This window comes from Rattus rattus, chromosome 9, assembly GCF_011064425.1.
Source record: "Rattus rattus isolate New Zealand chromosome 9, Rrattus_CSIRO_v1, whole genome shotgun sequence".
Lineage (NCBI taxonomy): Eukaryota > Metazoa > Chordata > Mammalia > Rodentia > Muridae > Rattus > Rattus rattus.
In genome coordinates this window covers 95,532,273-95,546,723 of record NC_046162.1, presented here as the reverse complement: position 1 = coordinate 95,546,723, position 14,451 = coordinate 95,532,273, and the positions used below count along the sequence as shown (strand labels likewise).

Genomic DNA, 14,451 nt, shown 5'->3' with positions numbered 1-14,451 from the left:
CTCTTGCTCTGGGCCAGCGACGGTGCAGTATGGAATGATGGGAGCATGCGGCAAAGGTCTTCTGTTCAGCTCCTGACTGCTAGGAAATGAGAGGAAGAGGCCAGTGTCTCCATATCCCCCTTCAAGGGCAAGGCCCCGGTGGCCTAACTTTCTTCCACTACGTCCCTCCTTCTAAAGCTCCTGTCAGCTCCCAGCAGAGCTTCAGCCTGGTGACCGAGCCTTAGCACATGGGATACTATTTATGACCTACACGGTGACAGCACATGAGTACATTCAGCTAAAAATAAACACAAAAAGGAGTAAAAAGACACTGACTCATTCATAGATTTGCCAGAATGCGGGCCAATCAACGGATTCTACACAGATAAGAAGCACCGAGTGGCGGAACTTAAGTCACTATCGTCACCGGGTGCCATCTGCTGCGGCTTGTCCTGCCATCACCTCTGGCTCTGGAAGCCAAATGTCCTGTTTTCTGCGTTGCCTCAGAAACAGTGTGTGCCCTCTCCATTCCGCCCCAGCTAGAATTAGCCACGGTCCCTGCTTCTCTGTGTCACCAGCTCCCAGTATTAAACCTGTAAACTCGGGATTGGGGATTTAGTTCAGCGGTAGAGCACTTGCCTAGCAAGCGCAAGGCCCTGGGTTTGGTCCCCAGCTCCGAAAAAAAAGAAAAGAAAAAAAAAAAAACCTGTAAACTCCAGGTTCATCTGCTTGGTAAAGCATAGGTTAGTAGGCAGAGCAAACCTGGCCTTTTCAGTATGAGGAGTAGCAGAAGGTTCTGCCTCAGACTCCGAAGGGGGAGTGTTGCCCCAGTGTGGGAGGGGCTCAGACACTGAACTATCAAGAACAGGACATGTTTCCTTTCAAGCTGCAAGATAAACAGTATGAAATACATTGTAAACTAAATTGCTGGGCGGGCCCTGGCTATTAACACTGCGTTGGTGCTGTTGCTTACTTCCCTGCGTGGCTCTGCTTCTGTCATGTATTCAGTCGAATGACCTCCGATCCTTGCAAGGCACCTGGTAGACAGTCCATGAGTAAGATGCTCTGAAGGTCGGTATTTATGGGTGGTTTCCTCAAATTCTGTTCCCAACTCTTTCCTTGCCAACCATTGATTTCCAATGTGGAAATGGCTTATGGGAATCAGACACCATCCCTGACCCCAGCAAAGACCTTAAGTCCTAAGCCTACGTCTTCTCCCTGGCCACAGTAATTGGTTCATGAAGGCTTCTCCAACCTTCGTGAAATCAGATATTTGACTACCCCAAGGGCATAATATGTTTTTCTTGCCAAGTGTGAATCAGAAAACACCAGTGGCTCTGGGAGCTGCCAGCACCCTTCTTGGAATCACATGAGGAGCGAGACTTAGATAAACATTGCAGAAGGCAAGGCCAAGGGGCAAAAATAAACTAGGCACTTGGATAAAGCAAAGCCTGAAACCATATTTCTCCTTTGGACTTCTCAGTTATATGGGCCAATAAATCCCATTTAATTATTTAAGCATGACTGAGTCAGGTTTTCTAATATGTACAAGTGAAAGTATCTGGTACCTGCTTCCTTCCCTGCCTGTCTCACGGGGGCAGAAGTGTCCCTCTGCTATTGGCTTATAGCCTTTCAGAAATATAGATTAAAATCACTATCCTGGTTTCATGATTCAGTAGCAGTGACCTGGAAACTAGTTCTGACTGACATTTAAAATAGGGATAGGAGGGGTTGGGGATTTAGCTCAGTGGTAGAGCGCTTGCCTAGCGAGTGCAAGGCCCTGGGTTCGGTCCCCAGCTCCAAAAAAAAGAAGAAAAAAAAAAAATAGGGATAGGAGTGTAGCTCACTGGCAGAGCATTTGTCTAGCCTTGGCTTCGATCTCCAACATTGAAGAGAAAAGGCACCTTTTAAACAGAATAGTCCTACACATGGGCTACATAGTGGGTTCATGGCCAATCTGGGCTACAGTGGGAGACCTCATCCCAAAGCAAAACAAATGAGGAAATAGAATAGGTCTACATAACCACAACCAAACCTGAAATGCCAATAAACATATTTCATTTCCTTTAGCTTAGAAAGAGGAAGACACACAGGAATTAAGAAACTGTCAAACAAGCCAGGCATGGGGGCATGCACTTTTAATCCCGGTACCCCGGGAGGCAGAGGCGGGCACTGCCTCTGTGAGTTTGAGACCCAGCCTAGTCTACAAAGCAAGTCCTAGGATAGCCCCAGATGTTACACAGAGAAATCCTCTCTCAAGAACAAACAAAAAACAAAAACAAAATAAACAAAAAATAATTCTGTCAAACAAAAAAAGCAAACAATAACATCAATGAAATATCAAACAAACAGAGCAAAACACATTCCAGTTTTTAACTTTGTAAATGCGTGAATGTTCAGAAGAGGGTGTTGGATGGAGTTACAGGCCATTGTGAGCAGCCACGTGGGTGATAAGAACCAACGTCAGGTCCTCTGCGAGAACAGCCAGCGCGGTAAACCTCAGAGCCAGATCCTCCGCCCCACACCCGCCTATCTAAATGTAGGTCCCTTAAGAGCCTATCTTAGATCTTAGATCGGAATGTCTGTAGGCGTGATTCACTGGGGGAGTGTCTTGAGGAGAAACCTATGGAGGCTTAAAGGGAGGGAAAAAAAGGAAGAAGAAGCTAAGCAGAGATAAACACATTCTAGCTGCAATCTGATTCCACAAGAAAGCATTGCCCCCATCCGGAAACATGGAGGTGAACTGTAACCTGCAGGCGAAAGCAGCTCTTGTCAGATCAAGGTGGGTAAATGACAACAGCTGCGGGAGAAGGGAGAACTGATGGGCCAAAGTCCGTCTTGAGTTGTCCCTTCATTAACCCTTTCCTTTCAGAAATAAAAGTACTCCATTTTCCTCCTGGTAACACAGCAGGGAGTGTATGAAAATTCTGGCTGGGCCTCATGGTCTCCTCATCTCTTTGGTCTGCTCCTCTAGTTCTCTAAGCCAATGGGTGTCTGCAGTCCTGAGTTAAGCCTTCAGACTTCTTCCCCCACAGACACTAGCCACACGCAAGTTCACCTGCATATTGCATCTTACTTCTTCGTTAATGATCAGTGAACCTTAAAACTATTCATGGATTCTTTCTGTAGTTCTCACTGATGTGTGCCTCTCTTCCAGGCTTGCCCGTGACTGCCCTTCGCTTTTCCCCACTGTGGATCATGTATGGGTATAACGTGTGTACACTTCGTGCGGAGCAAAGTGCAATGAACTCCATGTTATGACCGGAGTGTCGGAGAGGGGTCCACAGGTGGGGCCGATGGCTGCAACTCTGCTGTGTGTCTTGCTGTATTCTTACCCGAGCCCGCTAGTGGCAACTTAAAATGAGGACCCTTTCAGGGTTCCCTGCCAGCGTGCAGTGTTGTTATGAGCATTGCTTGGGATAATGTACACACAGGCACACATAAATAAATATAAGGTAATGTTATTACACAGACTATGAGTGACACGATGTTTTTTCTTTCTTTTTTTTTTTTTTTTTTTTATGTTTTTTCTTTCTTACCCCAAATTTGCTCTCAGACAGAAGGATCAGGAGTTTGTTGTTACTCTGGACTATTTACTGAGTTTGAGGCCAGCCTGGGCTACATGAGACCCTGCCTTGCAAAACAAAACAAAGACAAAAGAAAACTCACTAGTAACTTCTGTACTGCTAAGTTCAATAGTTTAGTCCTAGTCGCACTTGCCCTCTGAGTAACATTTAATACAATCCCTTCTTTCACCTTCAGATACATTGTTCTCTCATTCCCTCCCTCTGTTGCCATAAAAAAATAAAGTGGCGGGACTGGTACCCCGCCGTGGGGCCATAGGAACCAGCGCTAATTTATCTCAGCGGCTCCACAATGGCCCCGTGGTGCTCTCTAACCTGGGTGGTCCGAGAGCCGTTCCAGCGTGGCACCTTGCCACGCTGCTTTGCTTTGACTCACAGTTCCCTTGGCGGGTTGTTACCACACCAGGCATACATGTCCTTGGTGCTCCTGCCACCAAACCTTCTCTTGAACTCAATTAAGTCACCACATGAAAGAACACACAATAACCTCTGGTCCAATTGATAAGATATAATTTGCCCATCTAGACAGCACAAAATCCTGTACACACCCATCCCTTAGAAATACTCATAGCAACCTGTATCTATGCTCAGAGAAGAATCTCAACATCTGCCACCATGTTCTCCCAGCTCCATCTCTCCTGCTTCTCCCTCTATTCCTTCTAAAACTTTTCTCCTGCCCATCCTTCCTTCTCGTCCAATGACAGGTCTTGTTGTATCCTGTACCTGCCTTCCTGCATAAAGACATCAACCTACATCCCTCCCTCTTTCCCTCACTTCTTTCCTTCCTTCCTCTCTCACTCCATCCCTCCTGCCTCCCTCCCTCCCTCCCTCCTTTTCCTTTCACGTTCTTTTCTAAGACTGGCATGCTGACCTTGAACTCTTATATATCCCAGAGTTATATAATCTCTCTGTCCTCTTCCCTTACTTCCCACGTGCTGGAATTATAGCATCTACAACCATATCTGATAATGAAACACAGTCCCCACGTGGCTTCCAAGAACTCCTGCTCTCATGACCTTTCTCCCACTTACTGGCCACTTGGAAGATTTTCTTTTTTCATTCTTCTGTTTCTCATCTGCACACATCATCCCACCTGGGCACATCATCCCACCTGGGCACATCATCCCACCTGGGCACATCATCCCACCTGGGCACATCATCCCACCTGTACACATCATCCCACCTGGGCACATCATCCCACCTGAGCACACCATCCCACCTGAGCACACCATCACCTGGGCACCATCCCACCTGGGCACATCATCCCACCTGGGCACACATCATCCCACCTGGGCACATCATCCCACCTGGGCACATCATCCCACCTGGGCACATCATCCCACCTGTACACATCATCCCACCTGGGCACATCATCCCACCTGAGCACACCATCCCACCTGAGCACACCATCCCACCTGGGCACATCATCCCACCTGTACACATCATCCCACCTGGGCACATCATCCCACCTGGGCACATCATCCCACCTGCACACATCATCCCACCTGTACACATCATCCCACCTGCACACGTCATCCCACTTGCACACATCAAAGGGCCCCAAGAGGACAGAGTCCAGGGTTCACATCAATGTTTCCAGCTCTCTTCCTTCTCTCTCACTCCTGTCTTCTGCCTTACAGGTTAAATGTCTCCAGACTCCCTTGGATTCAGGCTGAGAGGTTCAGCTAGGATCTCATATTTATACATCCACTTGCCTATTTCACTCCTTACATGTCTAATAGGCACGCCTACAAATGCAGCTTCAGCTGCTTCCCCACAAACCTGCCCTGCCTCAATTTTCCTTCCCCAGTAAATAGAAGTTCTCTCTTTATCATTAGCTGATTAGCTTACACCCTGGAGTTATCATTAATTCTTCTAGTTGTGTTACACTAACCCCTCCACACATTTTATCATTCTACCTCCAGGATATATTTAGAATACAACTACTTCTCAACACTTGTGCTTCCACCATGACCTGTTCCAAGCCATCCATCACCCATAGGCAGGGACCCTGCACTAAATTAAAGAAAAGCAAGGGTGGAGGGGGGTGAACTGAGCACTGGCATTCATCTCTGCTGTGTGACTGCAACACAACGTGACCACTTCACTCACACTTGTCGCATGCTGTCCTAACCATGACGGACTGAATCTCCCTTATACTATCAGCTCAAATAATCCATTTTTCCCCTTCAGATGCTTCTGTCAAATATGTCACAGCAGGGAGAATAACTAAGACACTGTCGAAAACCCATTTATTTTGAATATTCACTTTCCATCTGTTCATATTCATGCTTTGCATGTTATATAATTTCTCTTAGAGGAAGGATTCCTTTTGTGGTGATGGTGATTCAGGGCCTCATGTATGCATGCTAAGTAAGCACACTGTCAATCAACTACAACCCAGTCCACATGCTTTTCTCTACTTTGTTTATTGCTGTCAATTATGCCTTGTATAGATAATACATACATAATAAATATTTGTTGAGTAAATGAATGTGGTGTGCCCACGTTAGACTGGGAATTCTTGGCGTTGCAACTTTGATCTGTGAAGAGAGCTGCTGGCATTGAGATGGGTCTCAATGCTTCTCTTCAGTACCTTAGCCACATCCAGCCTGCTCAACTCACTTGAAGACAGGCTTGGAGGACACTGCTTCAGAAATTGTTCCCACTTCTTCCTAACACACACACACACACACACACACACACACACACACACACCCCTAGAACTCAGATTCAGAAGTTAGAGGCAAGAAGAATAGGAGTTCAAGACCCCACTCAGCACATAGTGAATTGGAGACCAACCTAGGTTATAGGAGGCTCTGTCTCAAAAGAAAAAGCAAATAAATGAACAAGCACGCCCACTCTGGATTTCACACAGGCACCTCCAATTTGAAAAGTCTCAAGCCCAATCCTCAATTCCTTTCCCAACCCCCAAGCTCCTCCCATGCAGCTTTCTTTTCTTCTAAAGTCTTTCTTTCTGGTACTGGCAAAACCACCTTCCTTGTCATCCTCACTGGTTTGCCATCTCCATGTTTTCTTCCTTCCTTTGTTCGTATCCGGCAATTCTACCTAAATATCCCTCAAATACTTTCCTTCTTAAGATTTATTGCTTTTCCGAGCAGCCTACAAGATGGCCGAAGCGGAGCAGAAGAAGAAGCGAACCTTCCGCAAGTTCACCTACCGTGGCATGGACCTCGACCAACTGCGGGACATATCCTTTGAGCAGCTGATGCAGGTGTACAGCGCCCGGCAGAGATGGCGCCGGAGTCGTGGCCTGTGGCAGAAGCAGGACTCGCTGCTCAAGTGCTTGAGGAAGGCCAAGAAGGAGGCGCCACCCATGGAGAATCCCGAGGTGGTGAAGACCCACCTGAGGGACATGATCATCTGCCTGAGATGATCAGCAGCATGGTGGGTATGTACAACGGCGAGACCTTCAACCAGGTGGAGATCAAACTGGAGATGATCGGCCACTATCTGAGTGAGTTCTCCATCACCTACAAGCCTGTGAAGCGACCCGACATTGGCTCCACCCACTCCTCCTGATTCATCCTTCTCAAGTAGTGGGGGCAATAAAGACTTGTTTTCAGCCCTGAAAAAAAAAGATTTATTTATTTTATGTGTATGAGCGTTTTGCCTGCATGTATGAATAAGGACCACTTGTGTCAGTCGAGGGCATAGAATCTCTGGAACTGAAGTTGTTTGAGAATCACCTTGTAGGTACTGGGCACAAACTTGGGTCTTCTACAAGAACAGCAAGTGCTCTCAATTGCTAAGCCATCCCTCCAGGCCACTCTTATGTGCATGGGTGTTTTGCCCGATGTATTTATTTATGTACACCATATGCATGCAACATACAACACCATTGGAGGCCAGAAGAGGGAGTCTGATCCCCCCTGGAACTGGAGTCACAGACAGTTGTGAACCACCTTGTCCATGAATTGAACCTGGTCCTCCGGAGGAACAACCATCTCTCCAGCCCCAACTCCTTTTGCCTTTTTGAACTTAGCAAATCGGTTCTTTTCTAAAGGGACCTTCTTAAGCCTACTCCAGGCACTTGGTGCGTTCTTGCTAAAGCATTGTCTAAAGCATCCACATAACTTTTCTATTTGATGTGGAATAATACAACCCCCGCCTTTCACACGGCATTTTTTATGTAGTTTTTTTTTTTTTTTTTTAGATTTATTTACTTTATTTATATGAGTACACTGTAGCTATCTTCAGACACACCAGAAGAGGGCATCAGATTCCATTACAGATGGTTGTGAGCCACCATGTGGTTGCTGGGATTTGAACTCAGGACCTCTGGAAGAGCAATCAGTGCTCTTAACCGCTGAGCCATCTCTCCAGCCCCGGCATGGCAGTTTAAGTCGCTCCTTATTTGGCTATACTGCCTTTATGGCTTTGCCTGCTTGTCTCAATGAGTTTTTGGTTCTAACCATTGCTCTATGCATACTTTCTGGTCCCTCTCCCTGGAGTGCTTTGCTCCATCTTTTTCTCCCCTGTTTGGGAACTTTTTAAAAGAATACTATTAAGAACAAAGCCAAGGCTTGGGTATAGTTTAATGATGCAGCATCTGCCTAGTAAGCACAATGCTGTGGTTTCAACTCCCAGAGCATACGTGCACACACGCACACAGACACAGCGATGCTTTCTTATGTATTAAACATGTAAATCATCTCGTTTGATTTTCATAAAAATAAAAGAACTTGCTCAAGGACACAGGTTCTCAACCTTCCTAATGCTGTGACCCTTTAATGCAGTTCCTCACGTTGTGGTGACCTCCCCCCCCCAAAAATTATTTTTGTTGCAACTTAACTGTACTTTTGCTACTGTTACGAATCTTAGTGTACCTGTGTTTTCTGCTGGTCTTAGGTGACCCCTGTGAAAGGGTCATTCGACCCCCATGGGGGTTGCAACCCACTGGTTGAGAACTACTGCTTAAGGTGCAGCATTTAGAAAATGATCTATGGGAACTCGGTCAGTACTGACATCAAAGCAAATGAGCTAGCCTGAGGAAGGTTTTCTCTGGCTCAACATAAATGCTTTTTCTTTTGTATTTCAAAGGCAGGTGTTTGTCTTTAAGTTCATGACATAGAAACAATGTTTGTAACAGAGATCAAACGCCCAGATTTTCACAGCCCAGTTTCTAGAGCTTGCCTGGGGTGACATTGTGCCTCAATGTCTTCAGTTTTGAAATGGAAACAGTAGAACCTACCTCTTCCGACTGTAAGTCCAAAGTGTTGCAAAAGTGCCTGCTATAGCCTTACCCGGAGGACGAGGGTGACATGTCCTTGTAATTTGTTATGTCTATGTTTCCTGGTCCCTCAATAGATTTTTGCCTCTGAGAGAAAAGAGATCTTCTCCATTCATCTTCCAATTCTCTTGAACTCACAAAGTAGCAATTTCAATAGCGTGTCTGCTGCATAAGTGACAGTCATATTAAGTCTATAAGTGTGTAGGTGTTATGCCAGACAATCAGGCATTTACAAGTGCATGATCATGCTGTTTTAATTATGTACAAATCTTTTGAAGAAAGTAGTTATGGAACAGGATGGCTATTCACTAGCTTCTACCCTGGTTTTTTTTTTTTTTTTTTTTAAATCCAGACTTTTGCCACTCAGTTACTTTTTTTAAAAAAGCTTTCTCCAAGTTTGTTATTTGTGAGCCGATGCTTTTGTGGGAGGCGGAGTGGGAAAGGGACACCTGTCACACGCTCTCAGGCTTCTGGAACAGAGGGTAGTATTCAGCTGTGGGTAACTACAAAGCCAGCCCTCCTCCCCTCTGTGCCCTTTCACTAAGCAGTGACCTGCTCTGTAGCTTTGGGTTTCGTGACAGGGCCAAGTTGTACTTGGAGGGAAGAAGGTTCCAGTCCTTTCAGAGCCCAGGTCTGCACTGTGGGAGGCCTAAGGATGCCAGGGAGGGCACTGACTCAAGTAACATACTATTATTCCACTGACGCTTGTTTCTTTGTGTTTCAGTCACCCTTCTTAGGTGAAGCGGTCCTTCTAAGGTCATCCAAAGGAGAGAGAAAATGATAGGAATATTTGATTAGAAGTTAATGTGTCCCCTGGGCTCTTTCGATTTGGGTGATTGCAAAAATGCACGGTGTAATGATTAAGCACTCCCAGAGGAGAAGGGGGTCTCTCTGCATGGAGCTGGGGCTTTATTTCAGATGAGTTACAGCCCTTGTGCGTGATACAGCCTGGAGTAATGGGACACCAAGAAGAAGTAATCTCAAAGCCAGAGTGGCAGTGTGTTGTTGTGTAGCAATTTCCTCCAAGATTAAAAACTTCTATCTTGAAGGAATGCTTACTAAGATGCAGAATGTTAAAGGTGGAGGAGAAACTTTGTATCTTGCTGGGAAGCTTCATTAGCTCCAGAAGCAAACATCTCAGCCATTTCAGGAAGTCCCTGAAACTGACCAGATTCACTAGACTACTCCCTCTCTAAGCATATAAGCTGTAAAGACTGCTAAGACACACCCTCAGACCTGCTGAGCTACCTAGAAGAGGCTCTGGGAGGATGCAGACACCAGCTGTCTAGAGGATGCTTAAGCCAACTGAATTGACTGGAAGAGGCACCATCAACATGTTGTACTGCCTACAAGTTGTATAGTGCCCTCCAGTTTTCTAGTTTATGAACCATCACTGGGGTGGGCTTTTGGCGATCCAGCTGTTGTCTTTGAGTAATTTCTGCTCCTGTAAGTAACCCCTGACTCATATTCCTGTAAATAACCTCAATAAAATTCATTGATTCACCAAGTTGGATTTTAGTAGTATCCTTGCTTTGGTCTGTCATTGGTTCCTTATCTGGGGTGAAAAGACATTTGTTCATGTCTTTGTAGGAATAGTTTCACACAGCACTGCTTGTTACCATGACAATGTTCAATTTGGAGTCAGCCTGCCATCCTCTCTTTGGGTCAGCAGGAACTGTCCCATTTCACTCCTCAAGTTATCCGGCTTTTTTTTTTTTTTCCACTTTCACCAGCTCCACCCTTGTTCTAGGACTCAGTGCCTTCTTGGATTATGGGTTTCTTGTAGGTCTCTTGGCCTCATGTTTAAAGTAGCCTATTCCATTCTTCAAGTTACTGTCAGAGGGGGAATTTTCTAAATTAGTTTCATCCCATCCTTAGCTCTCTATTGATACACCCCTTCACCAGTAACCTGGACCTACGACAACTCTAGAAAACCTAGTCTATGCTCATAAACTTTGCAACCTCCTGTTCATGTTCCTACTTCTACCCAGAATTCTTCCCTTCTCTCTTGGTTTCTTCCCTGTCTTCTTGGTTTCCTCCTCCTCAGATTGAATGAGGATTTCCTCAGGAATGCTCCCACAGATGTATCGCATCGTTCATTCCTGAATTGGACCTCTAACTATGCAAACAATGCATTGCTTCCCAGCATCCAGCTTTGACATACACCAGTTACTCAATAAATACTCAGTAATCAGTGAATTCCACTGGCCCTATAAAGATTCAATTAGAGTTCAGAAAAGAGACCTCAAACTACCCAGCACTGAATGGAGGAAATAATAATGGTTATCACAGTTACGTTGTTAGATGGGTTAGAACTTCACGCTTGATAAAAGGATTGCCAAACTTCAAATTTCTTCAAGCTAAAGTGATTAAACCCTACTTGGAAGGTTAGGTTTTCTGGACTTATCCAAATACCTTGGGGGAATTACACTTGCCAAGCAGGTATTTCTAGACATGCCAAATCTATCTCTTAAAGACAGCATTCCAAAACTATAGTTATGGCTGTACAGAGGTAATCTAGACGCTCCTACTCAAAAGAAGTGTGAGAGGAGGGTAAGATTACTAAAAATGGTATCTCCCCACTGAGAGCTGAGATCAGCACACATAGAAGATAGTTACGGTCCAACATTCTTGCATGTCCAATGAAACAGACCACATTAACACAGGGGCAGCCTACTATGGCAGTTTCCACTTTATAAAGGAGACATCTAGTCACGTAACAAATCAAAAATAGAATTGATTGCTTTATGAGGTGTCTCATTCTCTTCAAGTGCATGCAGGCAGAGATGGGCTCAAGCCCAGGCAGAACCCATGGGGGCGGGGGGGTTGCAAAAGAGATGGGACTAAGGAGGTCTTTGATTCTTCAAGGAGGTCAAGATTCTTTCTAACTTCCTGATTTTCTCAGGAGTCCTTGAATCTTTGGAACCTTTTGATTCTTTTGATTATTGACTCTAAAGCATTAAAGCATAGCTAAGAATTGCTGCAACAAAGAAGGGGGCTAATAAAAGCTCTCAGGGAATTTCAGAGAAGCCATAAAGAAGAGACTGAGTGGAAAAAACGGGAGAAGTAGAAGAGGAAATGGGGAGGCGGGAAGACCTTAGTGAAGGAAAGGAAAGTGACTAAAGTCCCTAGGGACTGGAGTGGAGAAGACACGCCCAGAGGGAAAAATCGTCCGCTTTAAGGAAAGCCCCGCCCCTTAGAGTGACGCCCAACCACTCAGGGCTACGATTGGATGAGGCTGGAGGGCGGGATGGGGTTGCTAGGCGCAGAGGGGATCCGGCGGGCCGCCGCCGCCCGGAGTGCGGAGCCGCTGGAGCGGAGCGGTGTTAGCCGCGTTGCTGGAAGATGGCGAGCGGCTGGGATGAGCGGCCGCCCTGGCGGCTGGAACGCCTGCGGCTGCTACCGCCGCCACCGCTGCTGCTGCTGCTGCTGCTATTGAGGAGCTCGGCCCAGGCGGCGCACATCAAGAAGGCTGAGGCGACCACGACGACCGTCGGCGGCTCCGAGGCGGCCGAGGGCCAGTTTGACCACTACTACCACGAAGCGGCGCTGGGCGAGGCACTGGAGGCGGCAGCGGCCGCGGGGCCGCCTGGCCTGGCCCGTCTCTTCAGCATCGGCAATTCGGTGGAGGGCCGACCGCTGTGGGTGCTGCGCCTCACGGCTGGCCTGGGGCCGCCGCCCACCCCCGCCGCCGTGGGGCTGGACGCCGCGGGGCCGCTGCTGCCCGGCCGACCGCAGGTGAAGCTGGTGGGTAACATGCACGGCGACGAGACGGTGTCACGCCAGGTGTTGGTCTACCTGGCCCGTGAGCTGGCGTCGGGCTACCGCCGCGGGGACCCGCGCCTGGTCCGCCTGCTCAACACCACCGACGTATATTTGCTGCCCAGCCTGAATCCGGATGGCTTCGAACGCGCTCGCGAGGGTGACTGCGGCCTCGGCGACAGCGGCCCGCCTGGGACCAGCGGCCGTGACAACAGCCGAGGCCGCGACCTCAACCGCAGCTTCCCTGACCAGTTCAGCACCGGGGAGCCACCTTCCCTGGATGAGGTGCCAGAGGTGCGCGCCCTCATCGACTGGATCCGCAGGAACAAGTGAGTGTTACCTGACTCTGCTCTCCACGTGAGCCTTCGAGACCAGGAGGCTTATTCTGACAGCCAGTAGGCATCCAAACAATGCTCGCCAGCCTAAGGGGTCGGGGGCAGTTGAGGTGAAGAGTGACACCCTGTAACTGGAATGGAGGCCCGACTGCAGTACCTCCTAGTCTTGCTAATTGTAAAGAAGCTTACCTGTGGCTGTCATTTGTGCAGCGCATAGCCTGAGGGGAGACTTTTTTTCCCCTGCCATTTTATCCCTAATTTTGAAGGACCATCGTATATGAGCAATGTGTAAGGGTTTAAGGATTCCCAAGTTAGCACCTTCATTATGTAGCTAAGCTGTCAGTGTCCTCACTAGAAGCACTAAGGCAAGCACTTTCTGTGACTGCATTATATCACTGGATGTTGACCACAATCGGGCGACCTAGACACCACTCATATCCTCCAGACACCACTCAGACTCTTGTTTTGCATACGGGGAAGTTGAGGGGCAGACTCAGGGAATCTAAGGCTGGTTACTCAGGGCTCCACTGCTAGGGAGACAGAATGGAGCTCAGAAATAGCAAAAGACACCCCCAATCACTTCCTCAGATATTGGACAGAAACCGACTCTCCTGCCTTTACTTCTGATTCTGCTTAGTATGGAATAGGGGGAAACTCCCACAGGTTAGAACTGCTTCGTTTCTGATGCCAGTTGTGCACCTTCTTATTGGGGTAGCACAGCCAATCATTTACATCGGTAACATTTAAGCACCGCGTGGGGTTTTAAAGGGTAAAACGTAGAAGTATGAGGCCCTTCAGAAACTAGTATGTAACAAGAGCGTGTTATAAATATATATGAGAGGTTTACTTTGTTAAAACTTGACAGAAACTGTTCCCCATGAGCCGCAATTTAAGGCTCCCTATCTCTCGGAGAGGCAGGCTATGGTCTGACTCCTCAGAGATGAGTAGTAAGAGGAAGGAGGAGTGAAGGAAGATGCTACTTACTCCAGATGGAATCGTGTCCGGAGTAAACCTGCACCTCTTTCCTTTCTCGAGCACCAGCTTTGCGCGAATATTCCCGATATGTGTCTTTGTAAGGCTTTCGAGGGCATCTTGAGTTGAAGGTTTTTTGATTGGCAGATGAGCCAAAGATAAAGCATCCTTGCAGATGCTTAATCTGTTTAAGTGTTCAAGGACGATTTCCTCTTCTTGATCACGTCAGACTTCTGGACATCTGCATAAATTTGATTTCGATATGACACTTGAACTGTCAGGTACTGTGGCAAGCAGAACTTTGCATTTTATTTTTTGTTGTTGTTTTGAGACAGGGTCTCACTGTGGAGTCTTAGCTGGCCTGAAATTCACCATGTAGACCAGGTTGGCTTCAAACTCACAGAGATGCTCCTGCCTCTGCTGGAATTAAAGGTGCTTGTCACTGCCAGCTAGGGAATGTGTCAGCTGCACTGTTTTCATTGCTTGCGTGTTTAAAATGTCCCATTACAACTGTTTCAGGGAGTTTTGTCTTTGGTTGTTCTGTTGTGGTCAAGAGAAGAATTTT

General features: G+C 47.1%; 1 protein-coding gene and 1 pseudogene across 1 annotated transcript in view; both read left to right on the top strand.

Moving 5' to 3' along the window:
• Positions 1-6,675: 6,675 nt before the first annotated feature.
• LOC116910006 lies at positions 6,676-7,124 on the top strand (annotated as a pseudogene).
• A 4,968-nt stretch (positions 7,125-12,092) lies between these two features.
• The window catches only part of Cpd (carboxypeptidase D), a 65,168-nt gene continuing 62,809 nt past the window's right edge, over positions 12,093-14,451 (top strand). Inside the window, exon 1 of the mRNA XM_032914267.1 lies at positions 12,093-12,908. Coding sequence (XP_032770158.1) covers positions 12,163-12,908 — 746 coding nt within the window. The 5' untranslated portion in view covers positions 12,093-12,162. The remainder of the gene's footprint in view (positions 12,909-14,451) is intronic.